The 25,000-nt window shown below is 39.2% G+C and overlaps 1 protein-coding gene and 1 pseudogene across 6 annotated transcripts in view; one reads left to right on the forward strand and one right to left on the reverse strand.

The window, feature by feature from the left end:
• Window positions 1–25,000, reverse strand: part of POLA1 (DNA polymerase alpha 1, catalytic subunit) — a 295,127-nt gene that overhangs the window by 70,433 nt on the left and 199,694 nt on the right. Inside the window, exons 36-37 of one of the 6 annotated variants that reach the window (XM_005228359.5) lie at window positions 9,563–9,718; window positions 7,619–7,706 (exon numbers count right to left, since the gene is read on the reverse strand). The exons of 4 other annotated variants lie outside the window; for them this stretch is intronic. In XM_005228359.5, the coding sequence (XP_005228416.1) occupies window positions 9,608–9,718 (111 nt within the window). In that variant the 3' untranslated portion in view covers window positions 7,619–7,706; window positions 9,563–9,607. Of the gene's footprint in view, window positions 1–7,200; window positions 7,707–9,562; window positions 9,719–25,000 lie in introns of those variants that run through there. One more of the 6 variants, XM_005228360.5, reaches the window with a different exon arrangement.
• Window positions 22,349–23,147, forward strand: LOC100296181 (large ribosomal subunit protein uL13-like; annotated as a pseudogene).

Below are 25,000 nucleotides of genomic sequence, written 5' to 3' on the forward strand. Positions count from 1 at the left end.
TCACATTTTGGTTTTTTGTTAAACTGTAATCTACCCAAGTGCACAAATAACGAGTGTATGGCTTGATGCACAAAGTTAACATATCTCTGTGATCAGCACCCAGAAGAAATAGAACTTTACCAGCCTCCCAGAAGCCCGCCCTTGTTCTCCTCCCATTATTCCCCATCTTCTTCCTAAAGATAATAATAGATTTGCCTTACACACACACATAAACACACACACCTTTATGTGAATATAATCTTATAGTTTGCATTCTTCTCCCTTTGGTTTCTTGTGGTCAATATTATATTTGTGAGATAATTCATCCATGTTGTTGCAGGTAGTGGAAATTTGTTTATTCTCATTGACATAAAGTATTTCACTGAATGAATATACCATAATCTATTTAGCCATTCTACAGATGAAAGGCATTTAAGTGGTTTCCAGCTTTTTGGCTACTGAATGGTGCTGCTACCTACATACTTGTACACACCTTTGCAGTATTAGCTTGGGGCAAAAGTAATTGTGCCCCTCAAATGCCAGCCTGACCACAGACCTGCCCCACTTCTTCCTACCTTCTGTTCCAGGAGGGCAGGCCATGTGTTCCCTTCCTCCTCTGTTCCCTGGCCCAAGCAATTCTGCCTTCCCTTTCAGTCCCATCCTTCCAGCTTTGCCTAAAGATCCACTCGATCCACTAGGTTTTTACCTACCTTGGCAGACCTCAAAGTCGCTGCAGTTTCTGAGAAGCCTTTGTGCCTCCATGCTTCAGTTTGCCCACAAACCCAGTCACCTCTCCTCTGGAGCCCCATGGTTCACCATACCCTCCAGCATAGAGAACACACTCCAGCAGTCCTCACCAGTGCGATCACCCTCATGCCTCCAAGGATGTGAGCTCCTAAGGGCATGGACCGTGTGTAACCCCTCTCCACTGTGGGGACCCAGGCCAGAGCCAGGCTTGTGGTTGGCCCTCAAGGAAGGTTTGTAGAAGGAAGGGATTCATGGAACCTGTCTCCCACCTCTCACTGAGCCTCAACATATGGGCTAATGACACTAGTCTTGGAAATGATTTCTAATGTTTCCTGTGTATATCTACCCCATGGCAGACTGGCTCTGGGGTCAGACTGTATTTGGTCTCAAATTAAGTTCTGCCACTTAAAGGATTGGGTGACCTTGGACACAATGCTTAATTAACCTATTCATACCTCAATTTCTTCATCTGTAAAAATGAGAAAAATAAACCTCTCAGGAATGCTGTAAAGATAATGAATTAGTATATATGTAGCAATCTCCCAATTTATTCCCACCCCCCAAACCCTGGTTAACTATACATTTATTTTCTATATCATGACTCTACTTCTATTACTTGTTTTGTTAATAATGTTCATTTGTACCCTTAAAAAAAAAGATTCCACATATAAGTGATATATGATATTCATCTTTCTGTGTCTGACTTACTTCATTCAATATGAAAACCTCTAGGTCCATCCATGTTGCTGTAAATGGCATCATTTCATTCTTTTTTAAGGGTGAGTAATATTCCATCTATCTCTCTCTCTCTCTCTCACACACACACACACACACACACACACATACATAACTATATATAAAATAGACACATAATAAGAACCTGCTGTAGAGCACAGGGAACTCTACTCAATACTCTGTAATGACCTATGTGGGAAAAGAATCTTAGAAAAAATGAAGTGGATATATGTATAACTGATTCACTTTCTGTGCACCTGAAAGTAACATTGCAAATCAACTATAATCCAATAAAAATTAAAAAAATATAACACACGAGCATATGGAAAGCACGAGCACTATGAATGGCACACCCTGTAGTCACTAATAAATGACATATTCCGTACTTTCCCAACTAGAGCGCAGCTTCTGGAGGGTTTGAATTTCTACACAGTTGCAAAACCCAATGCCATGCCCTCAATAGGTGCTCTAGAAAGTTTATAAGGAATATGTTTAAACTCGAACTATGAACACCCCCTTTTAATGGACGCATTAAACTGCTATTTCTACTGTTTTAGTTAAGATATGCCTTTAAAATTTCAGTATCCTTCAATTTCTACACACCTTTATGTCTTATATAAATTATTAGTCTTGATTAGTATCAAGATTAATCTTGAAAAGATTGAGATATGCTGTTTTTTCTGTCACCCAAATTGGTTTTCTGCCCATTTTATTTGCATTATTTATGCTTTTTCTGTAAATATAGAACAAGAGAGGGTGAAAAAATACTGGTTTGCCAACTCCAATGTACTTCTTTGCAAAGGAAATTATTTCCATAGGCTACAGAAATAACTTATTTGGATTACTTCAATTAGTTCTAATACAAAACATTGCCACCACTTCATTAATCAGCTGCTTGTGAGGGTTACTTTTCCAAGAAGTCTTTTTAGTAATTTGATTAGAAAGAATAGTAGTGCACATTATCATCTGATTCAGTATGTCCATCAAGTAGACAATTTACAGTGAGTTCTTGATAACGATGGGCTTATTTTAAAAAAGCCACACAGACAGCAATTTCTTCATTTTATAATCCTAGTCCTATTTTTTGGTGAAGATGAAGTTATTTTTCAAAGTCTTTGGCAGCACACGGTGCTGAATAAGCATCAGGAACTATTTCAATGCTTCAAGAGGCATTTCACTCTTTGCCTCTCCCCACAGACACCCCCCCCCAACGAATGATGCAGTAATTAAAACCTAATTATTATCTTCGTTTTAAACAAAACCTAAAGTGAATACCAATTAATAACAACATACTAATGAGCATCTGCTGTGATGAAATTGAATATGAATGTGCTGCAAATTTCGGGTAATTTATTTTTTTTTAGGGAAGTGCCACTGGTCGCATTCTGCTGTTAGAAGATTATATAGAATGTACACCATTTTCTATCAAGTCATTCTGCACATGGCAATTTCCATCTTAGGAGATAGGGCTGGCTTTAATGCTACAGATGTTGAAATACCCAAATATTGGTCATGTTGTCTTCACTGGGACTGAGGACAATTTTAGGATTCTACCTTGAATTTATTGCCCTCTCTTCAGAAGTTTTCCTTTTTTAAATGCTGTATTTCAAGGTTAACATCATGCCAAAAAAGCCCCACAAAAAACCCAAAAGATTTCAATTAGCCCCCATGCTACATATAATCATGTATTAACATCACAATGAGAAATGTAAATATAAATTTCTAACTAGAAGAAATAATAATATAAAAATAAGGTTGGTAAGTCACTTTGGATTTCACCAGAGCTATAAAATGGCCTAGAAACATTTATGTAAGTAAGAGAAACCCTTGATATCTGGAAGTATTGAGGTAGTTAACTTTGTTCAGATTCATTCACGTTACTAACATCACCACACCAAGAAGCAAAATGAGGAGACAGAATGAGGTTCTGAATATTATAGTTTCAACCTCCATATCTATAGTAAGAATGAGTAGGGCAAGATCAGTGTTTTTCAAGTATGTTCAATTCATGTGCCTTGGAGGGTTCTCCAAATGTTTGATTCTGATTTCACTGATTATATATTCACTGTAAAAAATTCAAGACAGGTGTATTCACATGTACTACCTCCCAAATTTTAAGACGTGTAAGATCCCAACATATTAGCTGGTGTTCTCACTGAAAAATAAGTTATAAGCTATAAAAATCTCATCTTTTTTATAGTTGGGAATTCTGCATGAAATCTTATTTGGATAAAAGGGTTTCCTAGATTAATGAGTTTTCTAGGGTTTCTTTCTAGATTTAAACTGAACTGAAAACTACTTTGACTTTCTTTCCCTGGCACATTCACCCAAATATATCTAATCTGGCTAAAATAAATATTCTCTACCACTTCCCAACCCATCCACAAAAATTTGGCAAAACTGAAATCTAGAATGTTTGGTCAGCTTTCTAATATTCTTATTAACTGGCACCAAAGGGTCTATGATGAGCAATATCAACAGCTACTAAAATAAAATAAATGCACATGGCTACTGTAAATAAAGTGATGCAGCATTTAGGACAAAAACTTAACTGTAATCTGACCAGGCTGTTAAGGTGTACTCTGGCTTTGGTGACATCTCAGAACAAGTTCTGCCTCAGATGGACAAGACAGGAGAAGGCTGTCATAGCTGATCCAAGCCAAGCCAAAGTCAGCCTCCCTTCACACCACTACCCACCAAGCACATAAGAAAGACTGCTGTGCATTCATTCAACAAATTGAGCATCTAAAATAGGCCAGATACTATTCCAGCTGCTAAGGCTACATCAGAGAAAGGGAAATAGGATAAGATCACAGGAGCTTATAGCCTGGTGTGGGTGTGACTTTTCCAACACTACATTGCAGTCAAATGTGGATATTTCCATTTATCTACCTGCTTCTCACAGTAGCTGCTCTCTGTAACTTTTAAATGGCATGTTTACCTTGCATTTCCTAACAGAATTATTTGAGTGTTTAAATTCTTACATTACAGAGGTCTCAGATGATTATACTCATTTTAAAATTTGCGTCCCTTGCATTTATATAATAATGTTAGGCTTTTCAAAGTATTCAGTCCTCACAAAAGTTGTCAGGTAGGTGGGAAGTTAAAATTGTTGTCCTTATTTGACAGAGCTCATCAAAGGTGAAGTCACCTGTTCATGATCCCAGATCTGGTCAGTGAACGGAGCACTAATGGCCAGTTTGCAAACCTCTTAGAAAAACCAGTGGAGTCAAAATTAGAGTGACAGTTTGTGACTAGAATCAATATTTTTTATTGCCAAATGGCATCTTAAATCTTTGCCTGAAATGCTGGTATAGGATTATCTGAGGTACAATTTTAAAGTCTATATGTGCATGCTATTTAAAGTGAACAGAGATTTCCCAGATGTTATCAATGTGTTAAATCACTGTGCTAAAGGAGAGGGTTGAAGAAGTTTAGCATGATGTATTAATATGCGTTTGACACTTTTCAGTTTTCAGCTCCATCTCCCAAGCATTATGCTTTCTCCCATTTGATCTTCAATAAATAAACAAGCCATTCTGATTATCCTCATTTTACAGATAAGGAAGCTGAGACTCAAATAGGTTATGGGACTTGCCCTAGGTCATGCAGCTAGTAAGGGGCAGAGCCAAGACTTGTTCCCAGGTTTTCAATGTCCAAGCCCCTTGATCTTTGTCATATGCCACTTTTCATTCATACACTTTCAACAATGTCATTCTGTGTGTTAATCAGTTCTTTTGTGGCTAGTTTTCAACCTGAAATACTCAGTGCACCAGAGAAGCAGTGTATTATAAGCACCTGGTACCTCACTCACACTGTTAGGCTACAGTGATGCCATGTTTAGGGCACAGCCCACTATGAGTAAAAGTGGCAGGAGCACAGGGCCAAAAGCAAAGGGCACTGGCTTGGGGGCTGGAGGTGCAGACTGCAAGGAGAAACTGACCAAGCCAAGTCAAAAGTTTTCCAACATGTATCATGGTTGAACTGGGAACCTAAAGTCTAACTGTGTCAATTTAATTTTCTAATTTTTGCTCTCCTTCATTCTAAGATGCACCTTTCAGAAAATGTACCTTTGAGCAGAAAGATATAAAAATCTAAGTTCTTAAAAGTTTATGTTCCACACAGATCTCTGTGCACGCACTTAAGAAAAAATTTTTATGGGTTTAGAAATTCCTTTTAGAACATAAAGAAGCTTTCCTTTTCTGTTTTACAAATTGAAAAACTGAGGCTCGGAGAAATGAAGATGGGGCGGATGCACCCCATTAAAGCACTGTTACCAGGATTACATGACATAATATGTGTGAAACATTTAGTACACTACCTGACATACAGTGAGCGCTAACTAACTGGTAGTGAGTCTTTTAACTTTTTCTTAGCTATGAACACTTGCCTTTGGGAAGCTTCCTGAAGTAAACCAAGTAGGCACCTGTAAGAACTTGACATTTTTTTCTCCTTTTTAATTTTGTGAACTTCATTCAAAAGCCAAGGCCAAACAATATACTCTTATGATTCTAAGTAAAAGTCACTGATTATGTAAGCAAATTTTTAAAAAAGGAAGGGTGGTAAGATTTCAGTACCAATCACTGTAAAAAAATGAAGACTTGATTTCTATCTCTCCTATAGGCTGAAATAGGATAAAGTATTTCCTTGCTTTTAATCTCTTTACAACTTATAGCAGTTCTGTTTATTTTTAAATTTTTTTGATGTGCATCATTTTAAAAGTCTTTATTGAATTTGTTACAACACTGCTTCTGTTTGATGCTTTGGTGTTTTGGCCCTGAGGCATGTGGGATCTGAGTGCCCCACCAGAGATCAAACCCCTGCCTCCTGCATGGGAAAGTGAACTCTTAACCACTAGACTGCCAGGGAAATCCCAGTAGTTCTGTTTAAAGTACTGTAATCTCCTTGAGGATAGACATCTTATCATAAATACCTCAGGACTCCCAAGATCCTGGCATAGGGAGGATGAAGACACCAAAAACATAAGTTCTTTAGAAGAAAAGTTCTAAGTAAAGCCAAGGCACTGTAAGCTGTTAAATGTGAAAATACGAGATAAGGCAAGTATGGTGTGGTTGTTAACAGCACAGACTCTGGAACCAGTATGGGTTCAAATTCTGCCTCTAACATTTAGCAGATATGTGATCTTGGGCAAGGCATCGAAAACTATACTCTCCACCTCCTTATCTGTAAAACAAGGATGACAACAGTGCCTCAAACAGTAGCATATGTTTGCTTTACATCTTTTTTGGCGGTTGAATTTAGCTACAAAAAGCCCTTAATGTATCTTGATAGTCTTTTCTTCTACTGTCTCTGTATATAAGCCTATAATGAGGTTATATACCTTATAAGCTATTAGAAGACAGAAATTGTAGCTATGAATGCAGTTTTAAAATGATAGTCACAGAATATCACAGGCTCACATATCAGTAAACTTAAAAAATGATGCTGAGGAATATTCAAGAAAGGGTGGAGTGCTTTTTGTTTTGTTTGTTATTGTTGGAGGTCAGTTACTACTTTAACGGAAGTCAAAGAGGCAGATTTTGGAAAGAACTTCGCTGACTACTTTCAATTTTTCTTTCTTTTTTTTTATTTTTAAATTTTATTTTATTTTTAAACTTTACAATATTGTATTAGTTTTGCCAAATATCGAAATGAATCCGCCACAGGTATACCTGTGTTCCCCATCCTGAACCCTCCTCCCTCCTCCCTCCCCATACCCTCCCTCTGGGTCGTCCCAGTGCACCAGCCCCAAGCATCCAGTATCGTGTATCGAACCTGGACTGGCGACTTGTTTCATACATGATATTATACATGTTTCAATGCTATTCTCCCAAATCTCCCCACCCTCTCCCTCTCCCACAGAGTCCATAAGACTGATCTATACATCAGTGTCTCTTTCGCTGTCTTGTACACAGGGTTATGTTACCATCTTTCTAAATTCCATATATATGCGTTAGTATACTGTATTGGTGTTTTTCTTTCTGGCTTACTTCACTCTGTATAATAGGTTCCAGATTCATCCATCTCATTAGAACTGATTCAAATGTATTCTTTTTAATGGCTGAGTAATACTCCATTGTGTATATGTACCACAGCTTTTAATGATAAACAGTAAATGCACCCAACAGTGGTTAACAGTGTGGATTCTGGAGTCTGACAGGCTCTCTCCTTCAAATCCTGGCTGTGACATTTATTGGAGGTAAAGTCCCAGGATGAGCAACCTCTCCAAGCCTCAGTTTCTTCATCTGTAAAAGACCCATGCGACTATTGTGAGGATTAAATTGAATAATGAATATTAAGTATCTGGCACAAGTGGTGGCACTACTGGTAAAGGACCTGCCTGCCAATGCAGGGGATATAAAAGACATGGGTTTGATCCCTGGGTTTGGAAGATTCCCTGGAGGAAGGCATGGCAACCCATTCCCATATTCTTGCCTGGAGAATCCCATGGACAAAGAAGCCTGGCGGGCTATGGTCCATAGGGTTGCAGAGTTGGACACGAATGAAGTGACTTAGCATAGCACAAGTGTATAGTCTGACACATGGTAAGCACTCAGTTTGCCTTAGTTATCATTTAAGTGTTATACTCAATAACACTCTTGCTTGATTCTAAGACACCTCTAATCACTTTGAATGTTTCTGAAACAAAGATTTGTCTTATGAATTGTTGTCTTTGCTAAAAATTTTCTTTTCCTCTGAAATGCTGTTACTATATCAGTGGTATGTCTTATAATTGATGCCACCATAGAAGAGAGAAATACATTGGGTATAAACAGACTTAACATTTATGCCCTCCTTGTTCTCCTAGTTCATTAGTTAAGATTCACTTCTTGTTACTATTCAGTTCAACTGGTCAGACTATGTTTGGTCATGATGCTGTTCTAGTTGTCTTAGTCAATGAAATAAATCCATATATCTTACATCTAACATGGCCATTAGGCTTTAAGGCCATAGACTCCCCATGCTAACCACCCATTATCAAAATACAAGATAAGAAGTAATTCTTTTACTGATATGGTTTGGAATTTCTATAGGAAATTTCAGGTAGCTAATTTAGGTACTGAAACTCATTACACATCCAAAAAACACATGGTAGATGTCTTATGATTTTGTTTTTGATGTTTTGTACAAGAACCTATTCAGTAACAAGTCACTATAGTTATACTTTTCAAATGTCAGTAAATTAATTTTGACAATGAAAAAAAAGTAACAAAGGGAGTATTAATATACATGCACATGTAATTCACTAATTCCTCTTCTAAATTCTTCCAACTTGCCAGAATTATATTAGAACCACAAAAACAGAGCCAATAAAAACTAGTTTGGCTGCTCTTTGCCCTTTCTTTCTACACTGCATTAGAAATTACAGTCTTAGACATTTGTTTAATTAGAAACTAGGCTTGCTTGTATTCAAGACCTGGTCTTTTCTACTGAAAGCTTATCTAGGCCACCTTCTACTTACAACAGGAAACCAAACCATTCCATACAGAGGTGTTAAAACAAGCAAAGCACAAATTGGCTAATGGACTTTCCTAGGAACAAAATGCATAGTCATCGATGTGTTCTCTCTTGACTACTTTCTCCTAAAAGGAAGGAAACTAGTAATTTCTTGTAACTTAAAGAAAAAGATTTGTAATCTAGGAAATTATATCTGGTAAAATGAGAAAAACAGAAACAAAAATCCTATCCAGGCTCTATACACCTAGGTCTCAAATCATGGGGTGTCCTTTGATAATATATCCCACTCATGTCCTCTCTCCTCCTTTAAAAACTGTCCTCAGGTTCCTGGGATTGGCTTCATCCCAGATGCAACAGACTGAGACGGTATTCTACTGTTTTTCTGTCTTAACTCACATGCTTTATCATACTCTATCTGGGGTTTGCACAGAAACTTCAAGGATTAATAATGAACCTTCCTAAACCTACGTTACACCTGCATCTTCTGCGTCCTGAGCAGGCGGCACTGATATGAAAAAGTATCTTCTTTCTTCTGCATTCCTGCTGACTCCACTTGTTCTGTAATCCTTGAAGACTGTAACAGAAGTATCTTGATTTGAACTCCAGCAGGTCTGTTTCTCTCAAATCATTTGTCAACACTCACCTATGTTACTTGAGTCACCGCCGATATACACACTGTGGTGCTCAATTATTCAGATGCAGTTGGTTCACTTCCTTGTTCTTCCCCTTTCTGGCTTTGGGCCAGTTCACTTCTCAGCAGTTTTTCAACCAGTAAAGTGAGAAAAAGTAACACATCTTCCTGAAATATAGTACTGGCATATAGTAGGTATTCAATAAACACTGTTCCAATATCAAGTAAATAAAGCATTAAATCAGGCAAATTTTTTTTAAGCAATACTAAAGACTTGGATGGGAAGTGGAGATGACTGGTTAAAAATTTAAGTTCTCATTATTTGTGAATTTCATCTGCCCAGGTGAGTGGTTTACCAACATTTTCTCAGCAATTGAACTATTGTTATACATGAACTTTAACAGAGCAATCTCATAAATAAAACAGATAAAAGTAGAAATACTCCAGCGGTATCTTTGAATAAGGTCAGGGCCCTCACCCATAGAATACAATTTCAAACTCTTTTTAATGCTAATAAAATCCCAGGATGTATATGCAGAATGTAGGAGCTAGAGTCCTAGGTTCTCCAAATAGGCCCATTAGTTTTGTGAAGAAATGAAAAGGGCCAATTCATATATCATCAGCTGAAGATACAGATATGGATTTGCTAAGCCTAATACGCGTGTATGCTAAGTCGCCTCAGTCGTGACGACTCTTTGCGACCCCATGGACTGTAGCGTACCAGGCTCCTCTTCCATTGGATTCTCCAGACAATACTGGAGTCGGTTGCCATTCCCTTCTCCAAGGGATGTTCTCGACACAAGGACTGAACCTGGGTCTCATGCACTGCAGACAGATTCTTTACCATCTGAGCCACCAGGGATATGGAACAGTGTAAATCACAACCATTATAAAATAAAATAAAAGAAAAGAAAGCATGTTTATTGGAATACTGTCCCCCTTTAAAGTTGGCATTAAGTGGGCAGAAGTCTGGAGGCAGCTGGAGCATTCAGTCATGCACAGGCCTGTAGAAGGTCCTGCCCACCAATATGACTACACCATAATCTATTCCACCTCACTCAGAAACACTGTTTAAGAGTTGTGAAAGTAAGATAACCTTAACCAGTAATTTCACCCCAGGAGAACAAAAGGAACATGATTGAAACTAATTTACATTTTCAATTACTACAAAAATTTCGAATCGATGCTCTTCTTTTTGTGGTCTGTTTGTTTTTAAATGATTACCTTTACCTGACAGGAAGGGCATGTTCATGAAAGGGGTTCCAGAACACTGGCAATGGGGAGATGAAGAGAAAACAAACCAGCTCTCCATGAAGCTATGTATCCCTCAATAAACAAGACAGAAGAATGGTAACTATAAGCAAATACATGCCTATACTGCTCGAAAGAAAATAGAGCTTCCTGAGGTCGATCATCGTTTTTAATGATTACGTTAAAAAATATTTAGTTGTTTGCATCAGGTCTTAGTTGTGGTACATGGGCTCCAGAGCTTGCGGGGCTCAGCAGTTATAGCACGAGGGTCTACTTGCTCTGAGGCATGTGGTATCTTAGTTCCCTGATCAGGGATAGAACTGCATTGCTTGCATTGCAAGGTGTATTCTTAACCACTGGACCACCAGGGAAGTCCCCTACCATTGTTTTTAAAAACAAAAAACATGCTGCTCTAAAATCCAGAATTTCCTATTCAAAACTTTGTCATGTTTTCAAGGCTTTACTTTATAATTTAAATAGTTAGAACTCGCATATGGCCTGCCACTCCCAAATCTATCCCATCCCAAAAGCTGGGCTTAGGAAAGACCTTCCTTTGTTTTTACTTTAGCAAAATGAGAATATTAATGTCTTGTTCCTCAAAAGAGATTTTTGTCATAGCTTGATATTTTCTCCTTGTGTAGATTCCTTGACAAAAAGCGTTGCAGGGGCTCTCAATAATATATCTATTATATTTATGTGAACTGTGTTTACAAGGTGGCAGGAGTTGGGACTTATTGTCATGTAACCTCAATGCCAGATATTTAATTCATTTAACTTGTGTAAAAGGAGCTCCCTTAGTTCTATGTCTCCACATATATCCCTGTATTTGAAAAGATTTATTCTTGAAGTGGTAAATAAATTCGCCTGCCAATGCAGGAAACACAGGTTCAATCCCTGGGCTTCCCTAGTGGCTCAGTGGTATAGAATCTGCCTGCCAACAGGAGACGCTGATTTGATCCTGGCTAGGGAAGATTCCCTAGAAAAGGAAATGGCAACTCACTCCAGTATTCTTGCCTGAAAAATCCCATGGACAGAGAAGACTTGTGGGCTACGGTTCATGGGGTTGCAGAGTCGGAAAACTTACCAACTAAACAACAACATCCTCGAAGTAGAGTTATATGTTATCACCAGGCCACAGAAATTTTTCTTTCATTTTTACTTTAAAAAATTTCACAGTGAGATTAATTTGGGAGAGTATATATGGTATAGTTCTATTATTTTTTAACACATGTAACATCCATGACAACTAGGATACACAACAGTTCCAAAACTGCCTTTTGTTGCCCATTTGTATTCAGACCATTCTCTAATCCACGACAACTACTGGTTCTCCATCATTACAGTTCTGAAATTTCAACAATGCCACTTAAATGGAATTAAACACTATATGGTCTTTTGAGTCTAGCTTTTTTTCACACAGCATAATAGCTTTGAGACCCATCCAAGTTGCTCTATGTTATCAGTAATCTTATCCTTTTTATTGCTAAGTAATACTCCATGGTATGAAAGCACGACACTTTATTCATTCATCCACTGAAGTGTGTTGGGAGTTGTTTCCAGTTTGGGGCTATTATGAATTCAGTTCCTTAGAAACATTTCTGCACAGATTTTTACATGGTTATAATTTTTCATTTCTCTAGGGTAAATACCCAAGAGGATTCCTAGGTCATACAGAAAGTATATATTGATCTTTATGAGAAACAAACTGTTTTTCAGACTGGCAGCACCATTTTACATTTCCACCAGCAAAGTAAGCATGAAGCTTCCTGTTGTTCCACGTCTTCACAAGCACTTGGTACTGTCAGTATTTTGTATTTTAACCATTCCAGTGAGTATGGAATGCTATCTTGTCAAGGTTTCAATTTGTATTTCCCTGATGCTAATAATGAAACAACTTTTCACATTCTTATTTGTCATCCTTATGTTCTCTGTGGTAAAGAATCCATTTAAGTCTTTTGTTTATTTTTAAATTGGAGTGGTTTTCTTTTAACTGAGTTTTGAGAGTTCTTTATATATATACTAGACACAGGTCCCTTGTTGGATATGTGATTTGTAAACATTTCTTCCAAGTTTATGACTTGTCATTTCTATCCCTTAATAGTGTCTTTTCGAGTAAGTTTTTATTTTGATGAAGTTCAAGTGATTTTTCCTTTTTTAAATTGATCATTTTTATCTCATGTTTAAGAATTCTTCACCTAATCTGAGGTCATGAAGATTTTCTCTTATGTACTACTTCTTAAAGTTTATAGTTTTGCACTTAGAGCCATGATATACTTTGCTAATATTTGTATAAGATTTTAGCTCAAAGTTTATTTTTTCTGAATGTGAATGTCCAACTTTTTCCAACATTACATGTTGAAAGGGCTATTCATTCTTCATTAAATTCTTTTGAATCGCTGTTAAAAATCGATTGGCCAAACTTGTTTGAGTCTATCTATTCTGTGGGTCTAGGTTTCTATCCATTTGCCAATTTTACACTGTTCATATCTGTAGCTTTAAGTCTTACAATTGATTATTGATTCCTCCAACTTAATTTTTTTTCAATTATGAATTTACTTCCTTTAACAAATATAGGACTATTGAGGTAATCCATTTCATCTTGGATGAATTCTTATAGTTTCCGATTTTTGAGGAATTGGTCCACTACTCTTAAACTGTCAAATATGTTTAGTATTCCCTGATCCTTTTAAAATCTGTGGAGGCCTAGTATTCTGGATAGTGCCAATTTGTATCTTTACTTTTTTAAAATCTGTCAGCCTTGCTAGGTGCTTATCAATTTTATAGATATTTTCAAATATTCATGTTTTTGTTTCACTGATTTTCTCTATTCTTTCAGTTTAACTAATATATCTTCACTATCTCTTTTCTTCTGTTTATTTTGGGCTTATTTTGCTCTGCTTTTCAAAAAAATTTCTGAAAGTGGAAACTCACATTATTGATTTGATACCTTTCTTTTCCTCTAATACAAACATTTAATGCTATCAATTTCCCTCTAAGTGCATCATCCTACTATACAGTTTTTTACTTTTCCCCTTTGAACCTCACCCGATTCTGACAGCATGATTATTTAATAGTTAACTGCCAAATGAACACACTTATATTACCAATGGGTCAATAAACAATCCCTTGACACTTACTACTTGAGTATTTTACAGATTTTGTGTGTCTATGATGCATAAATATTGGTAATTGGTCTACTCTGCATTACAATAGGCACCATAGTATATACACTGTCTCAATCATTGTTTGATATGTTGCATTTGCATTTTCACTTGGTTCAAAATATTTTCTAATTTTCCTTGGGACCTTTTTTTGACCGTTGGGTTATTTAGAAGTGTGTTGCTTAATTTCCAAGAACTTAAAGAGTTTCTGGTTACTTTTCTCTTAATGACTTCTAGTTTAATTCCATTATGGCTACAGAATATACTCTGTATGATTTCAATTATTTTAAATTCATTAAGGTTGTTTTTATAATGCAGAATATAGTCTATCATATAGTCTATCTTGTTGAATGTTCCATGTACACTTGAAAAGAATCTTGATCATGCTATCGACAGGTGGAGTGTTCTGTATATATCAATTAAATCCCATTGGTTGACAGTTCTTCTATATCCTTGCTGATTTTTTGTCCAGTATTTCTATCAATTACTGAAAGAGGAGTGTTAAAAGTTGCCACGTATAATTATGGATTGTCTGTTTCTCCTTTCAGTTCTGCCAGCTTTTGCTTCAGGTGCCACCATTTTGAGGCACTGTTGTTAGGTACATACGATTTTGGGTTGTTTTCTCGTCTTAGTGAATTAGCTCTTTTATCATTATGTAAAATCCCTCTTTATTATGAGTAATTTTCTTTGCTCTGAAGTCTAATTTTCTGCTTTTAACACAGCCACTCTTTCTTTTCATTGGTGTTTGCATGGTATATCTTTTGCCATTTTCTCCCTTAACCTATCTATACCATTATATTTGAAGTTAGTTTCTTGAAGACATTTTATAATACTTGCATCATTAAAAAATACATTCTGATAATTTCTTTTAATTGGTATAAACACATTTAGAACATTTGCATTTAATGCAGTTATTGATATGTTTGGATTTGGGTGTACTATTTTATTATTTGTTCTACTTTTCCTTTCTCTTTTCTATTTCCTGCCGTCTTTGGGGTTATTCAAACATCTTTTTATTATTTAATTAATTGTGGTTTTGACAACATCTTTTTGTAAAGTTCATCATTAAGGATGACAATATATATACTTTAGAATTAAAAATTTACCATGTAAATGTAATACATGGTAAAAATTTACCACGTAAAAACCCACATAGGTCCCTTTTCCCTCCTTCCTTTGATGTTGTAGTTGTCTCATAAATTAGACCTACACACACTGAAAACTGGTAGAAAATGCTATAATTTTTGCTTTCACCTATCAAAAATATTTCAAGTAACTCAAGAAAAATAGTTATTATATTTACCATTTCCTTTTCCTTCCTTCTTTTTTCTTTTTAATTAATTATTTATTTTTGGCTGTGCTGGGTCTTTGTTACTATGGGGGCTACTATTCAGTTGCAGTGCTTGGGCTTCTTACTGCAGTTGCTTCTCTTGTTGCAGAGCACAGGCTCTATGGCATGTGGGCTTCAGTAGCTGCAGCACATGGGCTCAGTAGCTGTGGCTCAGAGGCTCAAGAGCACAAGCTAGATGGTTATGGCACACAGGTTTAGTTGCACCATGGCATGTGAGATCTTCCCAGATCAGGGACTGAACCTGTGTCTCCTGCATTGGCAGCCGGATTCTTTATTGCTGAGCCACCAGGGAAGCCCTTTTCTTTCATTCTTGACGTTCTAGGTATCTTTCCAGTATCATGTCCCTTCTGTCTGAGTAACTTAGTACAACAATTCTTTCAGAGTAGGTCTGCTGACAATGAATTCTCTTACCTTTCCCTCATCAGAAAATGTCTTCTTTTTACCTTCACTCCAAAAGATTTTGGGGGGGCTAGATTAAACACTCCAGTACTGTTGCCTGGAAAATCCCATGGATGGAGGAGCCTGGTGGGCTGCAGTCCATGGGGTCGCTAAGAGTCGGACACGACTGAACAACTTCACTTTCACTTTCCATTTTCATGCATTAGAGAAGGAAATGGCAACCCACTCCAGTGTTCTTGCCTGGAGAATCCCATGGACGGAGACACCTAGTAGGCTGCAGTCCATGGGGTCGCACAGAGTTGGACACGACTGAAGCGACTTAGCAGCAGCAGCAGCAGATTAAAACAGTGAGTTGATAATCTTTTAGCACTTTAAAAACACTGTACTACTTCCTCTGGCCTCCACATTGTTTCTGATAAGAAATATGTCATCATTTGAATCATTTTCCCTTATGCATGCTTTGTGACCCTGTAGACTGTAGCTCACCAGGCTCCTCCGTCCATGGGATTTTTCAGACAAGAATACTGCTACTGCTAAGTTACTTCAGTCGTGCCTGACTCTGTGCGACCCCATAGACGGCAGCCCACCAGGCTCCCCCGTCCCTGGGATTCTCCAGGCAAGAACACTGGAGTGGGTTGCCATTTCCTTCTCCAATGCATGCAAGTGAAAAGTGAAAGTGAAATCGCTCAGTCGTGTCCGACTCTTCGCAACCCCATAGAGTGCAGCCTACCAGGCTCCTCCGTCCATGGGATTTGCCAGGCAAGAATACTGGAGTGGGGTGCCATTGCCTTCTCCGGACAAGAATACTAGAGTGGGTTAATATTTCCTCCTCCAGAGGATATTCCCAACCCAGGGATAGAATCCATGTCTCCTGCATTGGCAGGCAGTCAAACACTCTACCACTGAGACACCTGGGAAGTACATTTTCTCTTACAAAACATCATTTTTCTGATTGTTTTTAAAACTTTTGCCCCCTCCAACACACACACACACAGAGTTAGATTATGATGTGTTCCAGAGTGAATTTCTTAGGGTTTACCCTGATTGGGATTCATGGAGCTTTCTGCATCTGTCAGTTTGTCTTTTGTCAAACTTGGGAAAGGTTCACATTATTTCTTCAAATATTTTTTTTCAGCCTGGTGCTTCTCCTCCTTTTTTGGATTCCAATGATATGAATGTTAGACTGTATTATTGTCTCACAGGTCCCGGAGGCTCTGTTCTGCCTAACCCCTTTGTCATTTTCTACCTCTCCTTTAGACTGGATAATTTGTACTGATCTATTTTCAAGTTCACTGGCTGTTTCCTGTGTCATCTCCATTCTGCTATTGAGCCTACTCAATGAATTTTTAAACTTTGGTTATATTTTTTGGTTCTAATATATTTATTTGGCTCTTTTTTACATCAATTTCTTCTGTCATATAACTCTAACAGCATCATTTCAATCTTGACTTTGGATTTCTGACCCCTGCCCCGCCCCACCCCATGCAAGTTGTGCTTTTTCTTCTTCTACCAGGTAGTTCTGAACTGAATTTTGGACATTCTGAGTAGCGTGAATCTATGGGTGTTACTTAAATTCTATGGACAACAGTTGATGAATTTGTTTTAGCAGGCAACTGACTTCATTAGGTTTGGGTTATGGATTCCAGCCCACTTTCTCTGGACTGTGGGCCTGATCTCAGTTCACCTTTCAAAACTGTGGCAGTACTTGTTATATTTGTCCCATGTATACTCCACCCAGAAGTCAATCTGGGCTGTGGTCTTTTACTTCAGTTCTCAAAGTTTTTGATATGCTGATTAGGCTCAGATCCTTTCCTTCCAGATTAGGGTATGAGACCCAAAGTTTAACAAAAACTTTATGAGGTCACCTTCCCTGAAGCTGTCTTTGTCTGTGATCTCCCTGGTACTTTTTAGTTCCCAGCCGATAGCCAGAAAGCTGGGTCTGTACTTCTTTCCTTCCTTTCTTAAGAAGGCACATGTGAGTTGAGTGTTTTGGCTCTTGGTGACTACCACTGCAGCTTTTGTTGCCAACATAAGATTACTTGGGGGCTGCAGCATGAGAATGAAAAACAGAGAGAGAGAGAAAAAATAAAAAACACCTTCGGGATTCCCATATCTTTTCTAGTAAGGGGATAACCTTACTTCTCTAATATATGTTTGTAACTTTAAGATCTAGATAGAAAATTTTTATCTTCTAAGGAGCCTTAGTTTACCATATCTCTTTAGCACTGATGTATTAATTCTATAATATACTGTTACTTTTTAAGAACTTTCATTTTATTTCTAATCTCTCTGGTTGGTTCCTTATATTGAAGCTGTTTAAGGGCAGAAACCATGGCTTCAAAACCTTTTTTACTTGCTACACACCAGACAAGCAGCATGGAGAAGAGACAATATTCAGTAACCGTTTGGTTGACAGATGCTCCAATTGGTCTTTATAAAAATAAGAATACTTTTTCACAATATGAAAATGAGAAAATAATAATAAAGTAGGGGGAACTTAAGGTGCTAGTTAATCATCAAGGTACAGTTGGTTCCACTACAATGCTTACTTTGAAAATGAGAATTCCAATGCCATTGATACATCAGGAAATACTGTGAACATAACATGAATTTTATGTCTGCTTCTACAGGATTCTGTCTGTAAGAAACATTAGGTAAATGCAGAAAACTGCATCCAGATGAATCAAGCCACAGAGGAATATATGTAACACACATATACATACACCCCTCAAACACTGACCAGCTACCCCTGTTCACTGAGTGTGTAATAAGCTACACTAACCCACATCTGGTGTTTGTATAATTTTCCTTCCAATTTCAGATAACCTTCCTTCTACCACTTCACCATGACTTATGAGCTGCAACCTTTCTGATGTTCACTTTCACAAGCAAACTTCAAGTCTTTTGCAAGGTAAAATGCTGTATTTATTGTAGTACTTACATATTTCTTAGCTATTCAAGATATGTAACATCACACCACTGTTTTCATTAGGTTCCTATATCCCCACATCCAAGGAGCGGTCATTGTGCAGGCACAGCAGGGCCAAGAGGAGCTACTCCACGTTCAAGGTCAGGAGGGGCGGCCATGAGGAGATACCCCTCGTGCAAGGTAAGGAGCAGTGGCTGCGCTTTGCAGGAGCAGTGGCTGCGCTATGCTGGAGCAGCCACGAAGAGATACCCCACGTCCAAGGTAAGAGAAACCCAAGTAAGATAGTAGGTGTTGCGAGAGGCATCAGAGGGCAGACACACTGAAACCATAATCACAGAAAACTAGTCAATCTAATCACACTAGGACCACAGCCTTGTCTAACTCAATGAAACTAGGCCATGCCTGTGGGGCCACCCAAGACGGGCAGGTCATGGTGGAGAGACCGATCTGACAGAACGTGGTCCACTGGAGAAGGGAATGGCAAACCACTTCAGTATTCTTGCCTTGAGAACCCCATGAACAGTGTGAAAAGGCAAAATGATAGGGTACTGAAAGAGGAACTCCCCAGGTCAGTAGGTGCCCAATATGCTACTGGAGATCAGTGGAGAAATAACTCCAAAAAGAATGAAGGGATAGAGCCAAAGTAAAAACAATACCCAGTTGTGGATGTGACTGGTGATAGAAGCAAGGTCTAATGCTGGGAACAGCAATATTGCATAGGAACCTGGAATGTCAGGTCCAAGAATCAAGGCAAATTCAGAGTGGTCAAACAGGAGATGGCAAGAGTGAACATCAACATTCTAGGAATCAGCGAACTGAAATGGACTGGAATGGGTGAATTTAATTCAGATGACCCTTATATCTACTACTGTGGGCAGGAATCCCTCAGAAGAAATGGAGTAGCCATCATGGTCAACAAAACAGTCCGAAATGCAGTACTTGGATGCAGTCTCAAAAACGACAGAATGATCTCTGTTCTTTTCCAAGGCAAACCATTCAATATCATGGTAATCCAAGTCTATGCCCCAACCAGTAATGCTGAAGAAGCTGAAGTTGAATGGTTCTATGAAGACCTACAAGACCTTTTAGAAGTAACACCCAAAAAAGATGTCCTTTTCATTAGAGGGGACAGGAATGCAAAAGTAGGCAGTCAAGAAACACCTGGAGTAACAGGCAAATTTGGCCTTGGAATATGGAATGAAGCAGGGCAAAGGCTAATAGAGTTTTGCCAAAAGAACACACTGGTCATAGCAAACACCCTCTTCCAAGAACTCAAGAGAATACTCTACACATGGACATCACCAGATGGTCAACACTGAAATCAGATAGATTATATTCTTTGCAGCCAAAGATGGAGAAGCTCTACACAGTCAGCAAAAACAAGACCAGGAGCTGACTGTGGCTCAGATCATGAATTCCTTATTGCCAAAATCAGACTTTAAATTGAAGAAAGTAGGGAAAACCACTAGACCATTCAGGTATGACCTAAATCAAACCCCTTATGATTATACAGTGGAAGTGAGAGATAGATTTAAGGGCCTAGATCTGATAGATAGCGTGCCTGATGAACTATGGACTGAGGTTCGTGACATTGTACAGGAGACAGGGATCAAGACTATCCCCATGGAAAAGAAATGCAAAAAAGCAAAATGGGGCTGTCTGGGGAGGCCTTACATATAGCTGTGAAAAGAAGAGAATCGAAAAGCAAAGGAGAAAAGGAAAGATATAAGCATCTGAATGCAGAGTTCCAAAGAATAGCAAGGAGAGATAGGAATGCCTTCCTCAGCGATCGATGCAAATAAATAGAGGAAAACAACAGAATGGGAAAGACTAGAGATCTCTTCAAGAAAATTAGAGATACCAAGGGAACATTTCATGCAAAGATGGGCTCGATAAAGGACAGAAATGGTATGGACCTAACAGAAGCAGAAGATATTAAGAAGAGGTGGCAAGAATACACAGAAGAACTATACAAAAAAGATCTTCATGACTAAGATAATCATGATGGCGTGATCACTCACCTAGAGCCAGACATCCTGGAATGTGAAGCCAAGTGGGGTTTAGAAAGCATCACTATGAACAAAGCTAGTGGAGGTGATGGCATTCCAGTGGAGCTATTTCAAATCCTGAAAGATGATGCTGTGAAAGTGCTGCACTCAATATGCCAGCAAATTTGGAAAACTCAGGTGTCGACAGGAGTTGAAAAGGTCAGTTTTCATTCCAATCCCAAAGAAAGGCAATGCCAAAGAATGCTCAAACTACCGCACAATTGCACTCATCTCACATGCTAGTAAAGTAATGCTCAAAATTCTCCAAGCCAGGCTTCAGCAACATGTGAACCGTGAACCTCCAGATGTTCAAGCTGGTTTTAGAAAAGGCAGAGGAACCAGAGATCAAATTGCCAACGTCTGCTGGATCATGGAAAAAGCAAGAGAGTTCCAGAAAACATCTATTTCTGCTTTATTGACTATGCCAAAGCCTTTGACACAATAAACTGTGGATCACAATAAACTGTGGAAAATTCTGAAAGAGATGGGAATACCAGACCACCTGACCTGCCTCTTGAGAAACCTATATGCAGGTCAAGAAGCAATAGTTAGAACTGGACTTGGAACAACAGACGGGTTCCAAATGGGAAAAGGAGTACATCAAGACTGTATATTGTCACCCTGCTTATTAAACTTATATGCAGAATACGTCATGAGAAACGCTGGACTGGAAGAAGCACAAGCTGGAATCAAGATTGCTGGGAGAAATATCAATAACCTCAGATATGCAGATGACACCACCCTTATGGCAGAAAGTGAAGAGGAACTAAAAAGCCTCTTGATGAAAGTGAAAGTGGAAAGTGAAAAAGTTGGCTTAAAGCTCAACATTCAGAAAACGAAGATCATGGCATCTGGTCCCATCACCTCATGGCAAATAGAAGGGGAAAAAGTAGAAGCAGTGACAGATTTTATTTTCTTGGACTCCAAAATCACTGCAGATGGTGAATGCAGCCATGAAATTAAAAGATGTTTACTCCCTAGAAGGAAAGTTATGACCAACCTAGACAGCATATTCAAAAGCAGAGACATTACCTTTCCAACAAAGGTCCATCTAGTCAAGGCTATGGTTTTTCCGGTGGTCACGTACAGATATGAGAGTTGGACTGTGAAGAAAGCTGAGCACCGAAGAATTGATGCTTTTGAACTGTGGTGTTGGAGAAGACTCTTGAGAGTCCCTTGGACTGCAAGGAGATCCAACCAGTCCATTCTAAAGGAGATCAGTCCTGGGTGTTCTTTGGAAGGAATGATGCTAAAGGTGAAACTCCAATACTTTGGCCACCTCGTGGGCAGAGTTGACTCACTGGAAAAGACCCTGATGCTGGGAGGGATTGGGGGCAGGAGGAGAAGGGGACGACAGAGGATGAGATGGCTGGATGGCATCACTGATTTGATGGACGTGACTTTGAGTGAACTCCGGGAGTTGGTGATATACAGGGAGGCCGGGTGTGCTGAGATTCATGGGGTTGCAAAGAGTCGGACACGAATGAGCGACTGAACTGAACTGATATTCTTGTTTGAGTCATTGATGAAATTTTGGTGGGTTTCTAACCCATGTGTCTTTTCCATAAAGCATCTGGTTGTGATTTTACATAACTTGGTAATTTTAGAAATACATGTATGGAGTTATAGGAGAGCTGAGTGCAAACAGAGAGGCTGGGAGGGAAGACTGGTCGAAGGACAAGTGTAAGAATAAAAACAAAGGACAGGATATGGACCACACTGCCACTATGTTCTTAATTTCAAAATTTGCCCTCCTTTCCAGGTGGCTACCAAAGATGGTGGAAGGGCAGGTCCTGGCGCTCAATGGCCGAGGCCATCTCCTGGGCTGCCCGGAGGCCATTGTGGCCAAGCAGGTGCTTCTGGGCTAGAAGGCTGTGGTCGTGTGCTGTGAGGGCATCAATATTTCTGGCAATTGCCACAGAAGTAAGTTGAAGTACCTGGGTTTTCTCCCCAGGGGGATGAACACCAACCCCTCCTGTGGCACTTCCAAACCCCAGCCGCATCTTCTGGCAGACTGTGCAAGGCATGCTTCCCCCCAAGACCAAGCAGGGCCAGGATGCTCTGGAGCACCTCAAGGTATTTGATGGGATCCCATGACCCTATGACAAGAAAGCAGATGGTGGTTCCTACTGCCCTCAAAGTTGTGTCTGAAGCTTACTTGGAAGTTTGCCTACCTAGGGCGCCTGGCTCATGAGGTTGGCTGGAAGTACCAGGTGGTTAACGGCCACACTGGAGGAGAAGAGAAAGGGGAAAGCCAAGATCCACTATCAGAAAAAGCAGCAGCTCACGAGGCTATGGAAGCAGGCTGAAAAGAACATTGAGAAGAAAACTAACAAATTCACAGAGGTCCTGAAGCTTCATGGATTCCTAGTCTGAGCCCAATAAAATTGACTGTTTATTCTTCATGCTTGGCCTGGCCTGCCCTTCCTCCATCGCCACCCTAGGATGTGGGGGCCCCCCAGGGGCTGCCATGCAGGTGCCACAAGCAGATCGGGTATAGCTGAGGGGCATTAGTCAGTGTAGGCAGTTCTAAGGGCTGTGCAGGCCATCATTGGTCTGCAGCCTATTGGTTCGTGAGATTTTAAAGACATGAACAGTTGAACAACCAATGCAGTTGCAATATTGGCAGAAGTAAGCTGGAAGACTTAATTGGAAGTGACCCCCATGACTTAAAGGGTGTCTGTTCAAGTTTCCCACGTGGTCAGATACTATACTCTACAGCTGTTAGGATGTGAAAGAATGCCCAAAAAGTGTCTCTGGAAGAGACATTTCAGCCAAGGGGTCACAGGCATTGCTTCGTGTCTTCTCTACATTTTGTGATCCCAAACTAATAAATTATTTAAAAAAAAAAAAAGATTTGCCCAAGAAGATTTTCTTTGTTCTATAATGATCCAAAAAGAAGAGCAGAGTCTAACACCACTAAACTGGGGTAGCTAATCAAACCAAAGATTAGTTTACTCTAAAGGCTGAACTTCAACTTACTGCTTCAGAGTAGAAATGACACAGCTTCCTAAGGCTGGTTTTCCTAATAGAGCATCACTAAATAATACTGTCTAGCGAAAGGGTACGAGAAGGCACAGAAGAAACTCAACAATGTCTTTTGCTTCTGCACCTCCAGCTATTCGTAGCCTACCAATCCTTCCAGTCCTAGCTTACATTTCACCTTTTCTGTGCAATCATCTCAGCTTTGCCTTTTCTAACCACTTATGTACATGTTTAGACTAAAATTAGTATAGCAGTTGTTAATTACTTCCTGCCATCCCTTCAACACACCTGTATATGCATGAACACACACCCATCTGAGACAATGGTTTGTTCCAGCTGTGATTCTCATGACTTTCAGGGATCTCTCAGTAGGAGTAGGAGTCTGTGGTGTGTCTCTGTGTCCAGGAATTTTACTTCATCAGCTAGACTGTGAACTTAAAGTGGAACACAAGTCATTTTCCCCTCAAAAACCTGAAGCCTCTTGTGTTGGGTGGGGTAGGGTGGTTCTGCAGAACATGGTTTGTGTCTTTTGTATGGCACAAGAGTTGGCCATTAAGTCTGTGTTTAGGAAGAACCAGTGATTTGGGTAAGGAGTCTATGCAATTATTAATATTTACCTTAAAATTACTTATTTTTCGGTGAGTAATCTAAATGTATTAGAATCCAATTCAGAATCAATGACTACAGGAAGGAATCCCTCTGCCATTCACTGTATATAATAACATAAGGTAAACAACGATCTGAATAACAAATTCTATCAGTTCTGGCTTAAAAATTGCATCTAGAATCTAACCACTTCTCATAAGCTCTCCTACTATCTTGTTAGTCAAGCCACCAGGTCTTTTGCCTGGACCACAGTGTCAAAATAGTTTGCTTAAAGTCAAATCATGGCATTCCTCTGCATTCCTCTGCTCAGAACTCCTCAATAGTTTCCCAGAATTGAAGTCAAAGTCCTCACAATGGTCTGTATGGCCCCTCACAGTTGGTATCCCCCTACTGCCTACCCTGTTACCACTCTCCCCACTGTTCACTCATCTCCTGCCACACCAGCTCCTTCCAATTCCTTAGACGTGTCCAGCAAGCTCTTATCTCAGGCCCTTCACACTTGCTGTCCCATATGCATGGCATGCTTTTCCTCCACCTACCTGCATGGCTCACTGCTCATATTCTTCTGGTCTCTTCTCAATATTGAGAACTTCCCTAACAATCCTATAGAGATTAGCAACCCCAGTTGCCTCAGTCCTTTCCTCCTTACACAGCTACATTTTTCTCCACAATACATGTTACCACCTGCCCTGGGCGTGTGTGCTAAGTTGCCTCAGTCGT

The sequence above is a fragment of the Bos taurus genome, chromosome X (assembly GCF_002263795.3).
Source record: "Bos taurus isolate L1 Dominette 01449 registration number 42190680 breed Hereford chromosome X, ARS-UCD2.0, whole genome shotgun sequence".
NCBI classification, from domain to species: Eukaryota; Metazoa; Chordata; class Mammalia; order Artiodactyla; family Bovidae; genus Bos; species Bos taurus.